Genomic DNA, 10,398 nt, shown 5'->3' on the forward strand with positions numbered 1-10,398 from the left:
GATTTCAGCAAGGCCTTTGACAAAGTGCCCCATGATATCCTTGTGGAGAAACTGAGGAGTTTTGGGATACACCAAAGCACTGTCCAGTGGATTAGGGCATGGTTGACTGACCGAAAGCAGAAGGTAACCATTAGCGGGGAATCATCGGGATGGCGGCCAGTGACAAACAGGGTCCCCCAGGGCTCTGTCCTGGGGCCAATCCTGTTTAATCTTTTCATTAACTACATGGAAGAAGGGGTGAACAGTCTGCTGATCAAATTCACAAACGACACTAAAACTGGAGCAGTGGCCACAACTGAGGAGCAGGTACTCCAGATCCAAAAAGATCTGGACAGACTATGGAAGTGGGCAGGAGACAACAGGATGGCGTTCAATGTGGATAAGTGCAAGGTCTTGTACTTGGGGCATAGAAATGGGTGTCATAAGTACAGGTTAGGTGACAAGTGGCTGGAGAGCAGCACTTGTGAAAGGGACCTCGGGGTACTGGTGGACTGCAGGCTAAACATGAGTCAGCAGTGTGATGTGGTGGTCAAGAGGGTGAACGCCACCCTTGGTTGCATAGCCAGAAGTGTGGCTTCTAGATCAAGAGAGGTATTACTACCACTCTACACGACTCTGGTGTGCCCGCAACTGGAGTATTGTGTTCAGTTTTGGGCCCCTCATTACAGAAAGGATATAGCCAGGTTGGAGTCAGTGCAGCGTAGGGCCACCAGGTTGGTGGCCGGTTTGCAGGGGATGCCGTATGAGGCGAGACTGAGGGAACTGGGTCTCTTCAGCCTGGAGAAGAGGAGACTCAGAGGGGATATGTTGGCAACATACAGGTATGTGAGGGGATGTCACATGGAGATGGGTAGAGACCTGTTCTCCCATGCAGAGGAAGGCAGGACTCACTCCAATGGAGCCAAGCTCAGGGAGCCAAGGTTCCGTTTGGATGCCAGGAAGCAATTCCTGACAGTCAGGACCCCGAGGGTGTGGAAGGGTGTTCCCCAGGAGGTGGTTGAGGCCCCATCGGTGCAGGTGTTCAAGGATAGGCTGGACGTCCACATGGTGGGCATGTTGTGAGCGGAGCCGGCTGGTGCCGGAGGTCAGACTGGACAGCCTGGGAGGCCCCTTCTCACTCGCTTTGTTTCTATGTTTCTAAACCAAAGCCAGGGACTCCAGTGGATTTTCTGCAGATAATGGATTCCTTGCACATCGCTCTTTGGCACCCATGACTTAATCCAGGGATGGGAAGGCTCTTCCAAGCCCAAGGGTCAAATTCAGTTTCAGAGAACTTCTTGGGGAGGAGCATCATTCTGGGTGGGTGGAGTGAGGGCCAAAGGGGTGGAGCCAACATACAAGACATACAATCCAGTTGTAGCTCGATGTGCTTGCTGTCAGGACAAAGTCTTCGGAGAAGTGTTCCATCGTTTTAGAAAGTGAAAAAATGCACCAAAGTTGGGAAGCCACCAACGATCAATGGCTGGGGAATGGGGGTGTGGACAGGGCTAGGGGCGTGGCCATGAAAGAAACACTGGACGGCTGGATGGGGCCCCCGTGAGGCTCCTTAGCCACCACTCACTCATAAAGTGGGAGCAAATGGGATTCCACAGCTTGGCTGTCGGCACTGAATAGACGCTATGGCCCTGAAGCTGGTGGGACATGATGCTGAGCCTCTGTGGGTAACCTAAGAGGGTGGGATGAATTATGTGGATGAAGGTGGACCTTCCTCACATGTTGTGTCTATATTGTATTTTTATGTTGTATCTATGTTGTATTTTTAATCTATTATGTTCTTTTATGCTTTATTGTTTTAGTTATTGTTATTTATTTATATCTGTATTTTTATGATTTTGCTGTGAGCCACCCAGAGAACCTCTGGCTATGGGACAGCATGCAGATGCAATAAATAAATGAGAAAGAAAGAAATCAGCATGTGGAATTTACTTCCGTAATATATGATGCTGGCTACTAACCCAGTTGACTCCAAAAAGGGACTGGGTAAAAATGTACATTAATGGCTATCGGCTAAATTGAACTGAGAGCTAGTGGTTGGACTGTCGGACTGGGAAGTGAGATTCAGGTTCTAGTCCTCAGTTGTGCATGAAGCTCATGGGGTAACTTTGTCCCAGTTGCTGATTCTCAGCTTAACCCACCTGAAGGAGTTCTTGAGAAGATATATTGATGAGAAGCAGGATTGTGTAAGCTGACCTGGATTTCTTACAAAGGGAAAAAGGCTGGTTGTAAATGTAATAACAAAAAATAATAAATACAAACCTCCATAGAGGCAGAATGCTATTAAATACCTGTTGCAGAAAATACTTGTTCATGTACTCACTGATTTTGGGGTTCCAAAATGGGGATGGCAGTTTGGAGATTTTAAGTGTGAACCATCTGGGCTCTATTTATATTCTTAAAGGCATGAAACAAATTCTTCTCACTTCCCCACCAGGAGACTTCCTGGGCCAGACCGTCAAGATGATACAAAAGTGTTCAATATCCAATTAAAGGAAACATCTGAGTAAACCTTAATTACAAAATAAAAGATTTCCAGATAGAAATCTTGGGTCTTACTTAACGGGCACCCTTTCAGTCAGGAATTGAACAGCATCAGCAATTAACACTTGGGTATTGCTGTGGCAGCGTTTACAAGAAAACCAATCTGGCGTTTCAAAGGAATCCTATAATAGCTGAGGGCTTTACCGTATGTTGTGAGATTAATAGGTGTGCTGTATTATGCATTCATCAGTGTGCTTGGTATGCTACACAGGAGTGAGATGCTCTCTTGTTTGCGGGCTGCAGAGATCCAAAGCCGATTGTATTACTTTATGCTGTGAACACAGTCACAATCTGAATAAGTAGTATTCACACATGTGATATTATATGCAACATATAGCACATTTCCCACTGTTTGCACCTGTGAAGCAACACAGCCATGCACTTAGAGTTTCCAAAAGTCCTTCCCCAGGACTGTTACAATCCTGGAAAAATGTAGCAGCAGTCATGAGATGGGTCCTTAAGGAGGTGGAAGAGGAAAATGGGCATAAATGAACAGCTCTTCTAATAGAAAGAGATGTAAGAAGTGGAGTCCGTCCGATCCTCCCCTCCCCAAGCCAAGGATACATTTTGGGATGGGTGTTTTTAAGCTTGTTCACAAATGTCCTGGATGAGGTGAATGATTCAGGCCGTAATAACAAAAACAGTTGCAAAGAGCTCCAGAAGGATCTCTCCAAACCGAGGGAAATGGTGTTGCAAAGGAAAGAAGCCGATGTTCCTGGTGCCCTTTCAAGGCCAGGGAGACTTGGACTCTTGGGGGGGGGGGTGGAGAATCCCTGGGAAATGGGGGCTCCAGGTACCAAGGCGGAAGAGGAGGGAGGGGTTATCTCTAGGCCACCCTCTCCAGGTGTTCAGGCAGACCTGAGACTAGCCACAGTCTGCAACTGCTGGGAGGGGGTGTGGAACCGGAGCCCCAGGAGCTGGATGAGCCTCATGACATGCCATTGGGAGAGGAAGACTAGCCAACTGGAGGGGCAGTGTATGGCTAAGAGGCTGGCCTGCCTCCAAAGGGCCCTCCCAGAGGTTTAGGGCCCAGGAATACTCCAAAGGAGGGCTCTCAGAAGTAGTTTCTAGTGTGGGTTCAACAAACTGCTTTGTGCATGCTCAGAGTCTCTTTGCTGATTGTGGTTTGCTGGACGTACACTATAGAATAAAGAGCTTGGGCGCTGTTGTTTTGTAAAGGCAAAGGAGTAAACCTAGCTCCTGACACATTTGATGGAGTATGGTGAGAGAAAATGGTGCAGTTTTCTCCTTCCTTCATAGTACCAGAGCTCATGGAGTGGCGGGAGATTCAGAACAAAAGGAAGTACTTCTTCATCCAGTGGACAATTTTAAAAAGGGCTTCAGTATTCCATGATGTGGGGTCGGCCAGTAACTTAGATGGCTATAAAGGGGGCATACAAAAATCCATGGGGAAATTAAGACTATCATTGGCTATGAGTCATCATGGCTATATAATAGTAGCAGTAGTTTTTATTTTATGATCACAAACCAGAAAGATTATGGCTATATGATGCCACCAGGTCAGAGGAAGGATGCTGGGGTGCCCCAGTTGGAGGGTCCTCTTGCGTCCTCCCCAAAGGCATCTGGTTTGTTGCTGTGATACAGGATCCTGGACCAGAGAGGGCTTGGGTCTGTTCCAGCAGATCTTTTACAGGCTTCTATATCCTGGGCTCAGAAATCAAATTCCCCAGAACCATTTCCAACCCTGTAAAGTTCATAGCTTGCTCTCAACAAGCATCCATGGGAAAACTAGATGTTGCCCAATAGCAGGAATGGAGGTGCCATTACAAAAGTTTTCCCCCTAAGCGTCCCTGACACAAGTTTGGGTGCCCTCACAGAGCCACAGCATAAGAAGGAATAACCCAAATCTGGAAGGTTATTGGGATGCATTCACAGAAGTATCCCTTCCAAATCATGAGAAGTACAGTAGTAGTTCCTCTATACTCCTCACTAGTTAGACCTCACCTGGAATATTGTGTCCAGTTCTGGGCACCAAGATTTAAGAAAGATGCAAGTAAATTAGAAAGGGTCCAGCGGAGGGCAACAAAAATAATCCAGGGTTTGGAAACACTGCCCTACGAGGACAGACAGAGAGAACTGGGCATGTTCAGCCTTAAGAAGAGAAGACTGGGGGGGGGGGGCATGATAGCCCTCTATCAGTACCTCAAAGGCTGCCACAGAGAGGAAGGTCAAGATCTCTTCTTGCTGATACCAGAGTGTAGGACACGGAATAATCAATTCAAGTTGTGGCAACCCAGATTCAGGCTGGACATCAGGAAGAGCTTCCTCACTGTCAGAGCGATACAACAGTGGAACCAGCTGCCTACAGAGGTGGTGCGCCCTCCCGCACTAGCGACATTCAAAAAGAAACTGGACAGCCATCTGAGCGGGATGGTATAACATGGTGTCCTGCAACAGCAGGGCATTGGACTTGATGGCGATCATGGCCCCTTCCGACTCTACTATTCTTTGATTCTGTCATTAGCATTATCCACTCTGTGATCCTGCCTCTTATGCAGCACAAGCCCAGCACCTCCCATCTCTGCAAATTTTACAGCAAAGCCTGTTGGAGTGAGCAGGTGACCCTGGAACAGCTTCTCCAGCAAGATGAACTCAAGGAGCACTGCACCATCCTGGAGCAAGTCCATCACCTCCTCACCGCAGTCAGTTCTCCTGCTTTCTTCCTTGGGATGAATCCACAGGGCTGTTAAACTGCTGTCTGAGGACAAGGACAGGATGGTGCCCTCCCTATTCCAGTTAAATATGCTGACCAGCCTAGCTACTGAACCTTCCTTCAGCACTGGCATTGGGTCCTTCACTCCTCCAGAGGGCAGCAGCCAAGCTTGTAGGCTGATGGACAGGCTATGCAGGAGATACAATTCTGATCTCTGAGCAAAGAGAATCCTTGGGGGGCTTAGAAGGAAAGGGTGGGGATTGCTGTTGCTGCCAATGCCCCTCCAGGATCTACCACCTGAGACAGTTGGCTCTGCCTGATGGTAGAGTCCTGCCACCAAATGAGTAAGAGCGAGATGAACATGGGCAGCTCTTCCTCCTCCTCCTCCTCCTCCTCCTCCTCCTCCTCCATTTCTTCCTGCTTGCTCAGAGAGGTGAGGTGAACAGACCATGGCAACAAGAACCTGCTGCATTGATGCAGAAAGGGCTTCAGAGATCAGTGATGGGCTACTGCTGGGCTGTGCCTGACAATGCCAACCAGAGACTACCTTTGAACTACTATAACCACAAACAGGAATTTCACTGATGAATGTGGATGTCACTTCTCTTGAGATATGGCCAATCCCTCTGGAGGGTACCAGGTTGGGGAAGGCTGTGCTAGGAGTGATGTGCTGAGTCACTCCATCAACAGGGCAGCCCAAATCATTTTTTTTTTTGCCTGAACCAAAGAGCACGGTGGTGCCTTTCCCCATTCAATGTACAAAACTGGACTAGACTGGCAGTTATTTCTTAATCCCCTGGAGATGAGACAGCTTCACCCACTGCATGTGAAAGTGGCTAGCTAGATTACAGGGCAAGCCACTGGCACACAGCTCTCCTCCAACACCACGCTGCTGCAACCCAGCAGCTGCTTATGGGTACAGGCAGCCCTGCCAGTCATATTTACGGGGAAATATGGGGATTCAAGTTCTTCCAGGAAAGTACAGTTGATTGATACTGTTCAGTTCTGCATGGCCCTTCTGTGAATGCTTGTGTGAAAGCCAAGTGCTGTGATAAACATGCCCTGATAATTTCAATAGTCTGCAATATGCACTGTGCTGGATCCATGCTTGTCTGTGGTGTACTTGCAAATCGCACTGCCAGTAATCATTCTCCCTGCTGACAGATGCAATGTCAGCATGAGGTCAGGTAAAGCCAAATGGGAGACTACGAACCTCTAGTTAAGTGCCTGTTAAACATGCCCTCACCACACTAATGGAGAAGGAAGGTCCTTAAGGGAATTTAAAATTGAACAGGAGGGAACAGTAAGAACAGGAAACAAAGGGAGGGGAGTGGGGAAGAAACAGATGACTCGCATAGGCTGCACAGCAGTACAGGCACAGCTGGAATATTTCTTGCTAATCATACTGGGGCTTTAGCAGGTAAGGAAAACCTGTTTAGTTCCTCCCACTAAGTAGCCTGTTCAGTTCAGCCTTACAGGGCTATTCTGAGGACTACTGAGATCATGTCTGTAAAATACCTTGAACTCTTGAAATGCAGTCTATAACACTGCTGAACAGAAAGTTGCTCTGTGTTAGGTTAGCTTTGCTTTCAGCTTTAAGAATGATCTAAGGAAGGATCAATGGACTTTGATGTTTAAACAAGGCTTCCCATTGGGATGCTTCCAGATGAGGCCTTTATCTCCATGCCACATACATGGCGGGTTTTACCAATAGGCCCAGATATCATTTCCTTTGTTTTGTAACCTTCCCATGTTTCCACAGTGCTATTTTTTTAAAAATAGCAAATAAGTTGGAAAGTGGAATGGTTGGATAACTTTTTCATTTGTTGTGCTAGGAGCTCTCTAGCTGGAAAGTGCTCTGAAAACTGTCTGAGCTACTGTTGAAAACATGGCTTCAACCATGCTGAAAGAATGGTTTCAAATCATGTTTCTTGCTCTTGCCTTCCCTTCTCTGATCATTCATGGTTCTGGACAATGGAAAGTTCCGAATTTGTCTTCTGGATGGTATCTTAGAGCAGCGGTGGGCAATTGGTGGCCCTCCCGATGGTCTGGTCTTGAGCCCCCAACATCTCTAGCCAATAGTGTGGGACCATGGGAGTTGTAAACCCAAAAATCTGGACAGACACAAGTGGATTTCCATGCCTTGGAATAAGGTGGTTCGTTCCGATTTCCCTAGGCAAATTCCATCATGCCTCACAACTCAAAGAAAAAGGGAGGAGTTGGCAAAGTGCCTTTTATTTTAAAGCAACAGCAGTCCTTCCTCAAGGAGAAAAGTGACTCATGCTCTAACTGCCTTTTGTTTTCATGCTTGCTATCATGTCATGCATCTTCTTATTAAGAGCTCCTCCATGGACCCCCTTTTTGCCCATGAGAAATATGAGAGCTTTAGTCGTCTTTCCAATACAGATGGACCTGCTATCGCCACCTTTGGTTCTAGTGTCCATCACAGCATCTTTATCTACCAGCAAGTAGTCACGGATTACACTGCACTTCTTTCCAGCAATGGTGATTCCTGTCTGCAGGAAAGCTTTTCTGTCCTGTCCAGTGATGACTCCTACTTCTTGGGGAGAGATGGCTGCCAGCAGGCCTCCCGGCTTAGAAGCCCACACAGATTTATTGTCAGAATGACCCACAATAGCGACATCTTCTATGTTCTTATCCTTCAGGATGGTATTGATGTAGGTTTTCCAGTCTCCCATTGTCCTTACACAAAGTCTTCTTTGCCAAGCCTTCTGCTTCTTCTTTCTCAGGTCACAGGACTCTGATATTTTCCTCCAGCGAATCCTAAAAGAAGGTTTACATTATATTTAAAAATGTATAGCCATTCATCAAAATTCTTTCTAAGGCAGATAACAACAGTGGAAAAGTATAAACACAACATTAAATGCAATACACTAAAACTAACTATGCACACACACAATGTCTGGATGATTCAAAAAGGTTTTGTCTAGGACCTAAAAGATAGCAACCTTGGTTCCAAGCGGGCCTCTGTAGGGAAGGCACTCCATTAGTAGTAATTGATCTTAGGAACTAGGCTTCTTAAGTGCTTAGGTTTCAGGCTGTTTAAAACACTGAAGTTAAAGCACTTGAATTTTGAGTTAGGCTCAGAAGCAAACAGAAAACCATCAAAGCTCTTTTAAAACTAGAAAAAAAAGATTCTAATGAAGTGTACCTTTTAAAATTCAGACTGCTATATTATTTTGAAGTATCGGAAGCTTCTGAATTGTCTTCGAAGGCAGCCCCACATATAACACATTGCTGGAAACTAGCCACAGTTAGCCATGGCAGTATGATCCCTGTCCAGGGCTGCAATAGCTGATAAGAGATGCTCCATGCCACAAATGCTATCTGGGCCTCTGAACACCACTCTGAAGTAGAGCTGGCTAAAGGAGAAGCCATGAGCTCTGAGCCTGCTCTGTCAACAGGAGCACAATACCATCCAGAAGCAACTGAACACCATTTTCCCCAGACATGAGAACCATCCACATATATTACCTCTGTAACATATGCCTGCGGTGAGCTGGTAAAATGTGCCAATTGAGACAAAAGTCTAGGAGGATTAGAGGCAAGGACATGAAAAGATGCCCCTGAAGCGTGTGAGCTGAGGTTCCAGGTCCTGATCGATCTGAGAGATCAAAATTTTGGACACCTTGAACCTCAAATGTCAGGAAAATTCATTAGCTGTGACTCCCACTTAGCCAGCCAAAGGCAGACTGAGTTCACAAGGCAGTTGTTTTTGTGTCTATGCTTCAGTGGTTGCTACGGGCTCATTGTGATGTCAGAACTATCACCCATTATGGTCTCATATCAGTTATAACCAGAACAAATCTTTACTTTCCACAGTGCACCCTGAAGGGGACCCAACATTTCCCCAAGAATTTGTAATTATATATATATTTGTGAAACTGCTAAGTTACTCCAAGAAAAAAATCTAATCTTTACATAAAACCAAAATATGCAAATACCTCAACACCAACAAAAAGATTAAAAACTTTAAATATTCTAATTAAAAGTAAAGATCTACATTTCTTTAAAAACACAATCATATGCCTCTTTAGACAGAAAAAGTCTTACAACAAGCCTGCATTTCCTTCTGTTTACAATACATAGCATGGTGCTATTAGCACATATATCCCTCCAGAAAAAATGGGTTTTCTCCTCTCCCTCATAATATTGGGATTTGACTGGAGGAAGCAATCTTACCACCCCTGCACAGTGTTTGTGTACTTTGGATTTCCAGATCCAAGGTTGGAAGTAACAGATTTGGCTCTCCAAATATCTGTCCCTCCTCCCACTCACAGCTGGCATGAAAAGAACTAAGCTGGCTGTGGCTCCAAGGTCAACAATTTGGCCTTGGCAGAGGAGTTTCAGTAGGTGAGGAGGCAGAAAAGACTGGACAGGAAAGGATATGAAGTATCCTAGGACCTTTCTAGCCTCTTTCCTTCCCTTCTAAAACACTTTCACTAGACAGCAAAAAATGATGTCTAGCACCTTTTTTTTATGTCTAGCATAAAATGTGATGCCCAAGACTAGGAAGATCAAAAGCACCTCTGCTACTCTTCCCACCTTGCATAGGATGAATCAAGGCCCCTGAGTTTGGGGCTTGTGAGCACCGCAATAGGATTTGCAGTTTGAGAACCAGTGTGGTATAGTGGTTAAGCACGCAGGACTGGGATTCTGGAGATCTGGGTTCTAGCCCTCATTCAGTCATGGAGCTCACTGGGTGACTTTGGGCCAATTGCAGATTCTCAGCCCAACCTGTCTCACAGGGTTGTTGCTGCGAGGATAAGACTGAAAGAAAGAAGAGAATTATGCAAGACACCTTGTGTTCCTTGGAAGGAAAACAGGTGGGGTATTACTATAATAAATAAATATGTCCTAAGTCACCCTAATCAAGATGATTTGCGTATAGGTAAAAATCAAGTGATAACAGATAACTGTCCTCTTGAAATTCACTATTACATAATTTGGTGATAGAAACAAATTCTTTGAAGAAAAGAACAAAAGAGAAGCCATGCTGGATCAGAACAATGGTCTATCTAGTGCAGTATTTTGTTCATACAGTGGCAAACCATTTGCCCACAAGATCCCACAGGAAGGATTTCTGTGCAACTACTTCCTCCTGCCCCAGTTCCACAGCAACTGGTATACACAGATATATTGACTCTGATATGAAAATATGCATG

At 45.8% G+C, this 10,398-nt stretch overlaps 1 protein-coding gene across 1 annotated transcript; it reads right to left on the reverse strand.

Annotated features, from left to right (window-relative positions):
• Window positions 1–7,497: 7,497 nt before the first annotated feature.
• PFN3 (profilin 3) lies at window positions 7,498–9,860 on the reverse strand. Its single transcript, XM_044449742.1, has 2 exons — window positions 9,779–9,860; window positions 7,498–7,996 (listed from the first exon to the last, which is right to left on the reverse strand). The coding sequence occupies exon 2, from the start codon at window positions 7,909–7,911 to the stop codon at window positions 7,498–7,500; it is 414 nt and encodes a 137-aa protein (XP_044305677.1). The 5' UTR covers window positions 7,912–7,996; window positions 9,779–9,860.
• Window positions 9,861–10,398: the final 538 nt, after the last annotated feature.

Source organism: Varanus komodoensis, unplaced genomic scaffold, assembly GCF_004798865.1.
Source record: "Varanus komodoensis strain SLA01 unplaced genomic scaffold, ASM479886v1 scaffold1, whole genome shotgun sequence".
In the NCBI taxonomy this organism is placed as follows: domain Eukaryota; kingdom Metazoa; phylum Chordata; class Lepidosauria; order Squamata; family Varanidae; genus Varanus; species Varanus komodoensis.